Raw genomic sequence first — 15,165 nt, 5'->3', positions numbered from 1 at the left:
CAGGCAAGAGAAGAAAGCATTGTTAACACTGCCATTTTTGTATAAATATAAATGCATACACATTTTGCTAACATTATGCAAGTAACAATTAGTATGGAACCACAAATGCTAAAACTAAGGCAAAGAAGTCACTTCAATATGCTTAAGTCTTACCTCTGTAAGTGCATGCAATTGTCCTTGATGTACACACACACCCATGAACCTATGAAACAAAAAAAAATTTTTTTAGCAAAGGAAAAGAATATAACTGCCATATAAAGAAACTAGTTTAGCTAGTCATGTATTGGAAATAATCCAATTACCTGTGAAGTCTCCTGGGATCTTGTATAATGCTGCAGCCTCTCAACTTTGATATCAGGCTGGTAATTTTTTTTTTCCTTTAACTTTATTTATTTTTGAGAGAGAAGGAGAGAGCAAGCAGAGGAGGGGCAGAGAGAGAGAGGGAGAGTGAGAATCCCAAACAGGATTCTGACACAGGAGCCCTGACACAGGGCTCAATCCCATAAACCATGAGAATAATGACCTGAGCCAAAATCAAGAATCTGACCTGTAACTGACTGAGCCACTCAGGCATCCCTCATTTGTTACCAAACTTTAATAGGTTACATTCACTATCTACATTTCTTTAACCTTCGTTCATTCCTAAACTCATTATAATTTGCCCTCTGCCAATATCACTTTTTTTTTTTTAATCTTTATTTTTGAGAGAGACAGAGACAGAGCGAGAGCAGGGGAAGGACAGAGAGAGAGGGAGACAATCTGAAGCAGGCTCCAGGCTCTGAGCTGTCAGCACAGAGCCCAACGGGGGGCTTGAACTCACGGAGTGTGAGATCATGACCTGAGATGCAGTCAGACGCTTAACCGACAGAGCCACCCAGGCGCCCCAGCCAATATCACTCTTTAGTAACTAACCATCCTTACTATGAAGAATTCAGAGTTTTACATACTTTTGCATTTCTAGTACCTAGTATAGTATCTGGCACAAAAGATTTGTTGAACAGCATAAATGATTTTTATGACCTACAAACTTAAGTTCAGGCTCTTCTCTTTATTTCATTTTACTGAAAATAATCCTTCCAGGATCAGCTAAAATTTCATCTTCTCTATATTGATCTAGGGGATATCTTCACTTATCATTAATCCTCTCTCTCCTCCTCATCTCAACAGTACTGCTATGCACTTTTCACTCTGCTCTGAAAGATTGTTCATTAGCCTAACTGAGGTGGTCCAGGGTCTGGAGTCAGACTGCTTATATTTGAATCCTGGCTCTGCCACTTCATGATGACATCCCCGTATTTTAGTTTCTTCATATACAAAATGGGAGTATTACTATTACCTAACTCATATGGTTATTGTGAAGATGAAATGACATAACTTGGGCTCCTAGAATATACTAAGAACTAGAATATATTAACTGTTCTTCTTTTAACATTTGTGACTTCTTCTCCAGAATGGAATATAAGAAAGATTTTCAAGAATACAGATCTCTTCTCATTTGTTTCTACATATAGTGCCTGATACACAATGCTTTGCAAATAAGATGCTAAACAAACACTTCTTGAATGAAAAAGCAATGATCACCAAATTAGCTTCACAATGTAAATTCATTTTATAAGAAACAACCTTTTTTTTTTTGTAGGCTCCATGCCCAGCATGGAGCCCAACACAGAGCTTGAACTCACAACCCTGAGATCAAGACCTGAGGTGAGATCAAGAGTCAGACGCTTAACCTACTGAGCTATCCAGGAACCCCAGAAAGAACATTTAGAGTCAGGTACAAGGCTGGAGAACAAAGGAGTATTTATTTTATTTAGTCAAATATTTATATAGAAGTTAGGCAGTAGGATTCTACTAGCAAAACAATAGTTACATATTAGACATATCTCCAGAAGCCAGGGAAGCAAAAGATGAACTACTGGGACTTGATCAAGATAAAAAGCTGCTGCACTGTGAATCAAACAATCATCAAAACTAAAAGGCAACCTACGGAATGGGAGAGGATATTTGCAAATGACATAGCTGATAAAGGGTTAGCATCCAAAATCTATAAAGAATTCACCAAATTCAAACCCAAAAAATAAATAATCCAGTTAAGAAATGGGCAGAAGAGGGGCACCTAGGTGGCTCAGCTGGTTGAACGTCCGACTCTTGGTTTCAGCTCAGATCATGATCTCATGGTTTGTGAGTTTGAGCCCCACATCAGGCTCTGCACTGACAGTGTGGAGCCTGCTTAGGATTCTCTCTCTCCCTCTCTCTCTCTGCCCCTCCCCCACTCTCTCTCTGTCTCTCTTTCAAAATTAAAAAAAACTTAGACAAAAAGAAACAGGCAGAAGATATGAACAGACATTTTTCTAAAGAAGACATCCAGATGGCCAACAGACACATGAAAAGATGCTCAACATCACTCATCATCAGGGAAATATAAATCAAAACCATGATGAGCTACCACCTCACATCTGTCAGAATGACTAAAATTAACAACACAGGAAAACAGATGTTGGCAAGGATGTTGAGAAAGGGGAACCCTCTTACATTGTTGGTGGGAATGCAAACTGGTGCAGCTACTCTGGAAAACAGGATGGAGATTCCTCAAAAAGTTAAAAATAGAACTACCCTACGACCCAGCAATTGCACTATTAGGTATTTACCCAAAAAATACAAAGATACTGATTCGAAGGGGCACATGTATCCTGATGCTTATAGCAGCATTATCAAGAACAGTCAAATTATGGAAAGAACCCAACTGTCCATCAACTGAAATTGGATAAAGAAGATGGATATATATATATAATGGAATATTACTCAGCCATCAAAAAAATGAAATCTTGCCATTTATAGCAAAATGGATGGAGCTAGAGTATATTATGCTAAGTGAAATAAGTCAGAGAAAGACAAATACCATATGATTTCATTCATACATGGAATTTAAGAAACAAAACAGATGAACGTAGGGAAAGGGAGAAAAAAAGGAGACAGAAGCAAACCCAAAGACACTCTTTTTTTTTTTATGTTTTTATTTATTTTTAAGACAGAAAGCACAAGCTGCAAGGGGCAGAGAGAAAGGGAGACAGGAACTGAAGCAGGCTCTACACCGTCAGCAGAGATCTTGATGCGGGGTCCAAACTCATGAGCTGTGAGATCATGACCTAAGCAGAAGTCACACTTAACCAACTGAGCCACCCAGGTGGCCCAAACCATAAGAGACTCTTTTTTTTTTTTTAATTTTTTTAAGTTTACTTATTTTTGTGAGAGAGAGACAGACAGACAGAGCACAAGCAGGGGAGGAGAAGAGAGGGAGGGAGACACAGAATCTGAAGCAGGCTCTAGGCTCTAAGCTGTCAGCACAGAGGCCGACACGGGACTCCAACTCACAAACCGTGAGATCATGACCTGAGCCAAAGTCAGATGCTTAACTGACTGAGCCACCCAGGTGCCCCACCAGAAGAGACTCTTAACCATAGAGAACAAACTAAGGGTTGATGGAGGGGAGGTGGGTGGGGGAGGGGCTAAATGGGTGATGAATATTAAGAAGGGCACTTGTCATGAGCATTGGGTGTTGTATGTAAGTGATAAATCACTAAATTGTATTCCTGAAAGCAGTATTATACTATATGTTAACTAGAATTTAAATAAAAATTTGAAACAAAAAGAAATTAAAAAATAAAGTCATGAGCCTCCTAAAAGCTGAAAAGACCTGGTTTGGGTATGATACACCCTTGCTTCCCTTCCCCCCAAACCCACCATTCACTATGACCACATCATCCGCAGAGATGTCACAGCCAGCACATTCGGGCAGGCACTGGTTTCATGTGACAGTTTTCTTCTGCCTGCCTTCCTCCCCACCCCCAACTCACATCACCACATCACAGTGGTGTCACACAACTCTACTTCTATGTGAAACTTTTCTGCCTGACCTCCTCAACCTCATTTTCTTTCCATCACCCACCACATCCAAAACAGTTTCACAGAGCTCTCAAGCTAAGATAGGCATTAGCTTTATATTAGAAGAAGAGCTTGAGCAGAGTACATGATTACAGTTGCTATAAAAAGAATATACTTTAAAAGGGAAATGTTTCTCAGGGCACCTGGGTGGCTCAGTTCGTTAAGTGTTCAACTTCAGCTCAGGTCATGATCTCCAGTTCGTAAGTTTGAGCCTTGAGTCGGGCTCTGTGCTGATGGCTTAGAGCCTGGAGCCTGTTTCAGATTTTGTGTCTCCCTCTCTCTCTGCCCCTCCCCCACTCGTGTGCGTGTGTATTCTCTCTCTCTCTCTCTCTCTCTCTGTCTCTCTCTCTCTCTCTCTCTCTGAAAAATAAACATTAAAGAAAACTTTAAGGGAAATATTTCTCATCCTTAACAGGGAAGTGATATATGCCTAGAAAAGCATTTAATATTAACAGTAAGTTTTCACTGAAATTTTTATTACTAATTATATTAAAATCTAAGTTGTGGACAAAACCTCAAATCTTTTTTGGTATGAGACTGGACCTAAAAATTATTACACTCTGAATGATTCTTACTCCCTACTACCACCACCCAAAATCAAGCCGGCTAGAATTACTTAGCTCAGGAAGGGAGGACCACTTTGTTAATGCATGTGCTTGAGACTAAGACATTACTGAAATTTATTATTTTTAGTTTCATATAATGCACACACACTTGTGTTAAGTAAGAAGAGGGATGCCTAGGTGGCTCAGTCGGCTGAGCATCTGACTTTGGCTCAGGTCATAATCGCTAGGTTCATGAGTTCAAGCCCTGCATGGAGCTCTCTGCTGTCAGTGCAGAGCCCACCTCCAATCCTCTCCCTCTTTCTCTGTCCCTCCCCCACCCTGGCACACGAGCACTGGCTATCTCTTTCAAAAATAAAAACATTTAATGGGGCACCTGGGTGTCTCAGTTGGTTAAGTGACTTCAGCTCAGGTCATGATCTCACAGATTGTGAGTTCAAGTCCCACATCAGGCTCTGTGCTGACAGTGCGGAGCCTGATTTGGACCCTCTGTCCCCTCTCTCTGCTTCTCTCTCTCTCTCTCTCTCTCTGCCCTTCCTCCAAGCACAAGTTCTCTCAAAAGTAATAAATAAATATTAAAATAAATAAATAAAGGGGTGTCTTGGTGGCTCAGTCGGTTAAGTGTCCGACTTCAGCTAAGGTCGTGATCTTGTGGCTCGGGAGTTCCAGCCCCTCATCAGCTCTGTGCTGACAGCTCGGAGCCTGGAGCCTGCTTCAGATTCTGTCTCCCTCTCTCTCTGCCCCTCCCCCGCTCACACAGTCTCTGTCTCTCTCTCTCAAATATAAATAAACATAAAGTTTTTTAAATAAATAAAAACATTTAAAAAGAAAACAAAAAGAGTTGCTTTTGGTTTTTAGACCAGCACTTCCTAAATTTTAGTGTGGACACAAATCACCTAGGACTTATATAAATTCCAGGCTCTGATTCTACAGGTTGGGGCAGAGGGAGGTTGGGAGTCTGAATTTCTAATAAGCTCCCAAGTAATATTGACACTGCTAGGTCCATGGACCACACACTGAGTAGCAAGGCTCAGTCTTGACTTGACAAACGACAGTTGATCACCCACTCTAAAGTTAGTAAGACCATAACAGGAAACTTCCAACTCTGATACTACTGGTAAACTAGACTTTGATCAGAGACTTAATTTGCCTCAGCCTTTCCTGTAGCATGATTTACTATTTTCCATAAAGTGTCATTACCATGCTTTTATACACCTTTGCTTTTCTAGGGCTGTTCCCACTTCCCAGATTGCCCCTCCCCTCATTTCTACACAGTTACGTTCTACGCACCCTCAAAGCCCAGTTCAAATACTTCCTTTCCCACAAAACAAATCTGGCTCCCTCTAAGTAGAAGTACTTCTGAACTAGCATGCTTCTGAACTATGAAGACACTCCATCTATACCACTCTCCTATAGCATCATTGCTTCCTACCTTTAACTATGTTTTATAAAATGAAATGAATTCTCTTGCCTGTCATATGACAGTATATAAACACTTGCTGGGTAAATTTAACACACAACTCTGACCACTTAAAAATCACTGAATGCTTGTTATTTGCCAGGCACTGGTAATTATTATTATTATATGATTATTATAACAGTTGACTCTTTTTTTCTGAGAGAGAGAGCAGGGGAAAGGCAGAGGGAGAGGGAGAGGGAGAGCGAGAAAGAGAGAAAGAATCCTAAGCAGGCTCCACACCCAGCACAAAGCCTGATGTGGGGCTTGATCCCACAATCATGAGATCACAACCTGAGCCGAAATCAAGAGTTAGATGCTTAACTAACTGAGCCACCCAGGCACCCCAACAACTGACTTTTAAAGAGCACTTACTGTGTAGGCATTGTTTTTATATTATATTCATTTAATCCTCATAATAATCCAATGAAGTAATACTTTTATTCTCCCAATTATATTGATAAAGGAATTCAGGCTTAGAGAAATAAAGTAACCTGCCCAAAGTCATACAAATAATAAGTGGCTGAACCAGGCGTCAAACCTAAACAGTGGGTTCTGTGCTTTTAATCACAATGTTATATCACCTCTCCATATAGTTATAAAAAAGATTTAAAAATGAACAAGACACAATGCCTTTCATTAAGAAGCTACTCAAAAAGATTTTTGTGGCAGTTCACAACTCCTGATCAAAGTCCAAATTCCTTACTTAGCATGTTATTCAAGAATCTGAATGATCTGACCCACACCTCTTTTACCTTATCTCCTATTACTCCCACCTGAATTCTCTATGTTTTAGTTATATAACCTGTTCCTCCTAAATATGTCCTAAATTCTCCCACTTCCATACTGTTGCTACAATAAGGCCATCTGGAATCCACTTTTTTACTATTTCTTTTAGGGGCGGGGAGAGTGGCAGAGGGGGAGGGAGGGAGGGAGAGAGAGAGAGAGAGGGAGAGAGAGAGAGAGAGAGAATATGAATCCCAACCAGGCTCCATACTCAGTGCAGAATCTGACATGGGGCTTGATTCCACAGCCCTGGAATCATGACCTGAGCCCAAATCAAGAGTTGGACGCTCAGCTGACTCAGCCACCCAAGTGCCCCTGGAATCCACTTTTCAAAGCTCTACCAATCCTTACAAACTTAGTGCAAGAATGTCTCCGAATAATAACAATAATAACAATAGCACCCAACATTTATATACCATTTAGGATGCCAGGAACTGTCACATATCAAGTCATATGATTGAGAATGGTTATAATAATTCCTGTCTCAGAGACATAATTTCACATATTTCCCTACTCTTTCTAATCTGAAGTAATCTTTCTCTTCTCTATACATTTATATTACTCTATTTAAAACTCTATTATATAAACACATATCAGGCCTGCCTTCTACATCAAGTTTTATCTATGTCTGCTTCTTCCACTAAATTAGATAGTTCTTGAGGGCAGGAATCTTAAGTGTGGAAAAGAATGGCTATTTACTCACTAAATTACCTCCCTTTTCTTCCTGAAGTTTCCCAATGTCTATAACAGTTAGTTAAGACCATAATATTGAGTTCTGGAGAGTAGTACAGGGGCAGAAATTATTATGTCATTTCTAGGCCTGTCCCATAAAAACCTCAACCCTCTCCTCTATACTTTTCTCCTTCATCTGTCAGCAGATGCAGAAGATCCAGTGAAGGAATCTGAGGCCCTGTCCTAGGTTTAAAAAAAAAAGAAAAAAGCTCTCTAACTCAATCCAACACACGCTGAACTAGGACATGAATAAGAAACATGCCTTTAAATCAATAAGATTTTACGTGGTTTACTACAGTAATTAGCCCACCTGGAATAAATATACTAGGTGGTTTTGTGTCTATATATACTTAAAACACTGCCTTCTTCATAGTTAGCATTTAGTAAATATTTACCGAATTCAGTTAAAAGTTAAATTTTTTTTTTTTTTACATTTTATTTATTTTTGAGAGAGTGAGAGACAGAGCATGAGTGGGGGAGAGGCCGAGAGAGGAATATACAGAATCTGAAGCAGGCCCCAGGTTCTGAGCTGTCAGCACAGAGCCCAACATGGGGCTCAAACCCACAAACTGCAAGATCATGACCTGTGCCAAAGTCGGGTGCTTAATTGACTGAGCCACCCAGGCACCCCTAAAAGTTAAATTTCTTAATTCCAAAGCAGGAACTTTCTTCAGTCCTAGTATTATCTAGCAGTCTCCAAAATGAGGTATGAGTAAGATTACCCATTGAAGTCTGGGAATAAAATTAGAATTTTTAACCTATATTATTATTTATTTTTAATTTTTTAATGTTTAATTTTGAGAGAGACAGAGAGCAAGCAGGGGAGGGGCAGAAAGATTGGCAGACACAGTCTGAAGCAGGCTTCAGGCTCTGAGCTGTCAGCACAGAGCCCGACATGGGGCTCAAATCCATGAACCGTGAGATCATGACCTGAGCTGAACTCGGAGGCTTAACTGACTGAATTGCCCAGGCACCCCATTACCTATATTATTTTTATATAAAGAAGAAAAAATAAGTTTAGTAATATTTAACATGGGTTAATAATAGCACCTGGGGATGTGCTCAAAAATGTTTTCTTAATGGGATATTATGATAGGCAGAAGATGTCTAGAAAGGTCCATGTTCTAACCCTCAAAACCTGTGAATATGTTATGCTATATAGCAAGGGAAATTGATTAAAGTTGCAGATGGAATTAAGGTTGCTAATCAGCTGACTTTAAAATAGGGAGATTATCCTAGACTACCAAGTGTTATCATACTTGCAGTGTTATCATAATGGTCCCCAAAGGTGGAAGAGGGAGGCCAAAAAGTTAGTATTAGAAGGATACAATATGAAAAAAAAATCAGCCTGTCACTATTGGCTTTGAAGAGGGAAGGAGCTACAAGCCAAATAGAAACTGAAAAAGTAAGGAAACAGATTCTTCCCTAGAGCCTCCAGAAAGAAACACAACACTCTCAATACCTTGATTTTATCCTAGTAAGACCCACATCAGACTTCTGATCTATAGAAGATAATGAATTTGTGTTGTTTCAAGTCACCAGGTAATTTGTTATAGCAGCCATAGAAAACTAATGATACAACAAGAAAAAGAAAGAAAGAAAGAAAGAAAGAAAGAAAGAAAGAAAGAAAGAAAAAGAAAGAAAAGAAAAGAAAGGAAAAGAAAAGAAAGGAAAAGAAAAGAAAACTAGTATTACATAATAAAAAAATCATGGGTGGAGAAACAAAAGCAAAAATGAACTATTGGGACCTCATCAAAATAAAAAGCTTCTGCACAGCGAAGGAAACAATCAGCAAAACTAAAAGGCAACTGACAGAATGGAAGATATTTGCAAACGACATTATCAGATAAAGGGTTAGTATCCAAAATCTATAAAGAACTTATCAAACTCAACACCCAAAAAACAAATAATCCAGTGAAGAAATGGGCAAAAGACATGAATAGACACTTCTCCAAAGAAGACATCCAGATGGCCAACCGACACATGAAAAAATGCTCAACATCACTCATCATCAGGGAAATACAAATCAGAACCGTAATGAGATACCACCTCACACCAGTCAGAATGGCTAACATTAACAACTCAGGCAACAACAGATGTTGGTGAGGATGTGGAGAAAGAGAATCTCTTTTGCACTGCTGGTGGGAATGCAAACTGGTGCAGCCACTCTGGAAAACAGTATGGAGGTTCCTCAAAAAATTAAAAATAGAACTATCCTATGACCCAGTAATTGCACTAGTAGGTAGAAACAGGTGTGCTGTTTCAAAGGGGCATGTGCACCCCCATGTTTATAGCAGCACTATCAACAATAGCAAAGTATGGAAAGAGTCCAACTGTCCATCGATGGATGAGTGGATAAAGATGTGGTATACACACACACACACACACACACACACACACACACACACACACACACACAATGGAGTATCACTTGGCAATCAAAAAGAATGAAATCTTGCTATTTGCAACTATGTGGATGGAACTAGAGGGTATTATGGTAAGCAAAATTAGTCAGAGAGAGACAAATATCATATGACTTCACTCATATGAGGACTTTAAGACACAGAACAGATGAACATAAGGGAAGGGAAGCAAAAAATATATAAAAACAGGGAGGGGGACAAAACATAAGAGACTCTTAAATATGGAGAACAGAGGGTTACTGGAGGAGGGATGGGCTAAATGGGTAAGGGGCATTAAGGAATCCACTCCTGAAATCATTGTTGCACTATATGCTAAATAACTTGGATATAAATTTAAAAAAAAAATAAAAAAAAATTATGGGTCACTATGTTCACAGACCTAAAATAGACTTTGGGCTTTGACTCCTAAACAAGCACAAGGAAAATAACATTATTAGTTCCTTGGTAGCATTTTCATCCAATCAGTCAAATATTTTTTGAGTTCATAGTTCTGCTCTCAGAGTTAAACATTAAAGTTTAAATACTGTCCCTTCTCAAAAGCTTATTACCTAAACAGAAGAGTGAGGGAGAGGTGTGACAGTAGTCTGAAACACATCTAGCTGTCTTCATTCTGGAAAAATAAACACACACACAAAACACCAACACACAACTATTTTGGACCAACTCAATACTACACAACAGGACCCAGTAAGAGTCCTGTAGCCATTATATCAAAGCTGTCTGGAAAATTAGTACTTATTGCTAACTTATCTAGAATTAGGTGTATATTGCCAAAATACCTAGAAACTGTCCTAGGTACTTTATATGTATTATCTGAGATTAAATTATCCTCATTTTATCATCTAGGAAAATAAGGTTTAGAGCACTTAAGTGACTTGACAAAAGTTGGAGAAGTACTGGAATCTGATCTGTTTTGCTCTGTGACAATGGGAATGAAAGAAAAAAGGCCAGTGGTTTAATAATAACTTCATTTTGTATTCATAAATAATAACTAATGATGCCTGGGTGGCTCAATCAGTTGAGCATCTGACTCTCAATTTCAGCTCAGGTCATGGTCCCAGGGATCAAGCAAGCCTCACATTGGGCTCCTTGCTGAGCTTGGAGACTGCTTGAGATTCTCTCTCTTTCTCACTCTGCCCCTCTCCCCTGCTTAGGCTCACTCACTCTCTCTCTCTCTCTCTCAAAAAAAAAAAAAAAAAAAAAAGATTCTCTCTCTCTCTCTGTCTCCCCAAAACAAAAACAAAACCCTGCCAATCTGTAAACCAATGAAAATCTAACTGGTTTGCTTTATAAGCCTTTCTACTGTCAGCTTTGAGCAAAAAGCAACATCCATGTTAGGAGTTCTTCTGATCTGTACTGGTCTTTCCAGAAAAATGTCTGGTTCTGAAGTTATGGTAAAAACAATTAAGAGGTTTGAAATAAACCTATAATAGAATAGTAAAATGTGAGCATGATTTTCATATTAAAATGCTTTCTAAAAGGCCTACATTGGAAACCTACTGATACTGGTTTACTTTTTTTTTTTTAAGTTTTTCCAGAAATTTGATATATTTTTATCTGATTTCCCTCCCATAATTGAAGGAAAGGCTCTGCGACATACTCCACCGGATTCCACTAAGCTTTAATATGTGGCATTAAATGAACTGCTTTGCATTTTACTCCCAAATAAAGCAAAGATACCATCACTCTCTTAGACCAGAAAAAATTACCAGTAACCAAAAAGGAGAAGAAAGGGCAATGGCTCAGATCTCAAGTCCCAAAAGAGCTATGAATCTAGACCCATAAAAAAAGCAGTAATATATCTGGGTAAGGCTTACTGCAGTTCAAACGTGCTTTAGAGGTATTACATCATGGAAAACTGGTTGTGCTAGGTTCTAGCTTTGAGAACTCAAAGAAAACTCAGCTGAACAGACATTAACCACTAATGTCTCACTTCAAGTGACATTAAACAGAACTGGTTCAGTCTGGCTTTCTCTTTTCTGTCCACGATTTTTATAGTCAGATTTTAAGATAGGTAAAGGCAAATAAACATTGCTCAATATTCACTAGATCATGTCAATAGCACTACATATAATAACAAGAGGACCAATAAAGTTTATGGTCTAATCTTACTGGGTTTTTTTTTAGTGAAACAATACAAGTACTTAAAAAGTTAATACAAGATCTGCTTACTTACAAATAGTAAACCAGTTTAATAAACACAAAAACATCCTAGATTTTTTTTCATTTTTTTCTTCAATATATGAAATTTATTGTCAAATTGGTTTCCATATAACACCCAGTGCTCATCCCAAAAGGTGCCCTCCGCAATACCCATCACCCACCCTCCCCTCCCTCCCACCCCCCCCATCAACCCTCAGTTTGTTCTCAGTTTTTAAGTCTCTTATGCTTTGGCTCTCTCCCACTCTAACCTCTTTTTTTTTTTCCTTCCCCTCCCCCATGGGTTTCTGTTAAGTTTCTCAGGATCCACATAAGAGTGAAAACATATGGTATCTGTCTTTCTCTGGATGGCTTATTTCACTTAGCATCACACTCTCCAGTTCCATCCACATTGCTACAAAGGGCCATATTTCATTCTTTCTCATTGCCACGTAGTACTCCATTGTGTATATAAACCACAATTTCTTTATCCATTCATCAGTTGATGGACATTTCGGCTCTTTCCATAATTTGGCTATTGTTGAGAGTGCTGCTATAAACTTGGGGTACAAGTGCCCCTATGCATCAGTACTCCTGTAGCCCTTGGGTAAATTCCTAGCAGTGCTATTGCTGGGTCATAGGGTAGGTCTATTTTTAATTTTTTGAGGAACCTCCACACTGTTTTCCAGAGTGGCTGCACCAATTTGCATTCCCACCAACAGTGCAAGAGGGTTCCTGTTTCTCCACATCCTCTCCAGCATCTATAGTCTCCTGATTTGTTCATTTTGGCCACTCTGACTGGTGTGAGGTGATATCTGAGTGTGGTTTTGATTTGTATTTCCCTGATGAGGAGCGACATTGAGCATCTTTTCATGTGCCTGTTGGCCATCCGGATGTCTTCTTTAGAGAAGTGTCTACTCATGAAAAACATCCTAGATTTCTGAGAGAAAAACAAATATTCTCCATCTTGATTAACAACTGAAAGTAAACTTGAGACTGAGAATTAAACTCATTCTGTAACTATTTTTTCACAGAAAATTTTAAACCACACTGCTCACAACTGCCATGCAAACAGCAAAATACCAAATCTCCTGGCAAAGGTAGAAATATTAATACATATACAAGCAGTGACCTCAAGTGTTCCCCAAATGTTTTTTAATCCAGGAAGTTCGGACAAGAACTAATAATATCCACAAACCCAAGTATCTAGATTGTCTCCTCACAAAATGAGAATGCTTCTTTCTCCTTCCCAAACTTATTCTTTATTCTAAGATTACTCATAAACTCACATCCAAATAACAAAATATAAACACATTTCAATTTATGTGAGTATACTTCTAAAACAGCTCTCTCACATGATTTATGTCTTCCCCCTCTCCCAAAGTAGAAGAAATATACAGAGGAGAAAGAGAATAATTCAATCTAAAAAGCAAGAAAATAGTATGTGCAAGGTTTGTGCTCTTCTACAGATAAACAGAACCCTTAAAATTTTTTTTTACTACCTATCACATATATACTAAGCACAGTGACAGGCAAAGGTGACTAAGTGGGTGCTAGAGAAATAAACATGATGGTACCTACTTTAAGGAGTTCACAGACAAATAATGATAATGATGTATTCTAAGTATTTTACAGGTATTACCTCATTTAATACTTATGAAAACATTATGTTACAGGTACTATTATTATCTCCATTTTACAGATAAGAAAACGGAGGAGAGATTAAGTGGCTTGCCCAATATCACACAACTTGCAAATGGCAGAGTCAGGGCTGGATTCTTAACTCTTAAGCTTTATGTTCTAAGCCTCAATAAATGACACTTCAGATGATTATGACTATAGTAGTGACAATAATAGAATAATTATAGTTAACATTTAGTGCCTTGCACTGTGTTAAGTTCTTTATCTCATTTAATTCTCCCGTCAACCTGGTATAGTAGTACTATCATTACTCTTTATAGATGAGAAAACTGAGGTTATAGAGGTTAATTTGCCAAAGGTCCCCTATCTACTAAGAGACACAACCATCCTGAACCTCTCCTTTGAATTCCAGACTTTATCCAACTGTTAATTTTTAAATTTGTTTTTATTTTATTTTAGAGAGAGAGAAAGAGAGAGCAAGAGGGGGAGAGGGGCAGAGGGGGAGAGAGGATTTTAAGTAGGCTCCATGAACAGCACAGAGCATGATGAGGGAATTTGATCCCATGACCTGGGATCATGACCTGAGACGAAATTAAGAGTCCCAGGCTCAGCCAACTTGAGCCACCCCAACTACCAATTTGATAACTTCTGATGTCATATCCCCAAAACCTGTTCCCCATGCAGTCTTTCCCAGTGTAGTTACTGGCAATTAAATTCTCCCAGTTGTTCAAGTCAGAAGCCTAAGAGTCATCCTTGACTCCTTCCCCTGTGCTAATTAATATCCCAATCCATTAGGAAGTCCCATTGTCTCTACTTTAAAAAATATCCAGGGGCGCCTGGATGGCTCAGTTGGTTAAGTGTCTGACTCTTGGTTTTGGCTCAGGTCATGATCTCATGGTCCATGGGTTCCAGCCTTGTGTTGGGCTCTGTGATGACTGCTTGGGTTTCTCTCTTTCCCTCTCTCTCTCTGCCCTTCCCCAGCTTGCTCTCTGGGTCTCTCAAAATAAATAAATAAACTTCAAATATATATATATATATATATATATATATATATATATATATATATATATATATATATAATCTCCACAAATATCCAGAATCCAACTATTTCTCTCCACCTTCATTGTTACCACAGTCAAAGCCACCATCAGCTCTCTCTAGATTACTGCAATAGTCTTCTAACTTAATTTTCATCAGTTACATACTTAGATAGCTTAAAATAAACATATAATGAAAAATAACAGTCCCCTGGCCTCCCCATACCACCAGTGAACCCTATTTCCCAGAGGGAACCACTCTCCCCTCTTTCAGCTGTTTCTTCTGTTTACCATCATAGCTCTAGCTATCTACTGATTATATTGCTATTTCTTACCTTCTACTGACTTTCCAGAGTGGAGGCTGAGGATTCAGCCCTCTTAAATTACTTCCCTTTCAATATTTGCATAAGACAATCTTGGGTCCCCAAAGCAATCTACAGTTTTAA

The 15,165-nt window shown here is 38.8% G+C and overlaps 1 protein-coding gene across 3 annotated transcripts in view; it reads right to left on the bottom strand.

Annotated features, from left to right (window-relative positions):
• Nucleotides 1-15,165, bottom strand: part of TESK2 (testis associated actin remodelling kinase 2) — a 132,003-nt gene that overhangs the window by 40,520 nt on the left and 76,318 nt on the right. For all 3 annotated transcript variants that reach the window (XM_019449498.2, XM_019449499.2, XM_019449500.2), the window contains one exon: nt 154-202. In XM_019449498.2, the coding sequence (XP_019305043.2) occupies nt 154-202 (49 nt within the window). The remainder of the gene's footprint in view (nt 1-153; nt 203-15,165) is intronic.

This window comes from Panthera pardus, unplaced genomic scaffold (assembly GCF_024362965.1).
Source record: "Panthera pardus isolate Hobbes unplaced genomic scaffold, ASM2436296v1 HiC_scaffold_11, whole genome shotgun sequence".
NCBI lineage: Eukaryota > Metazoa > Chordata > Mammalia > Carnivora > Felidae > Panthera > Panthera pardus.
The sequence above is the reverse complement of the archived record's forward strand: the minus strand, read 5'-3'. Positions and strand labels throughout refer to the sequence as shown.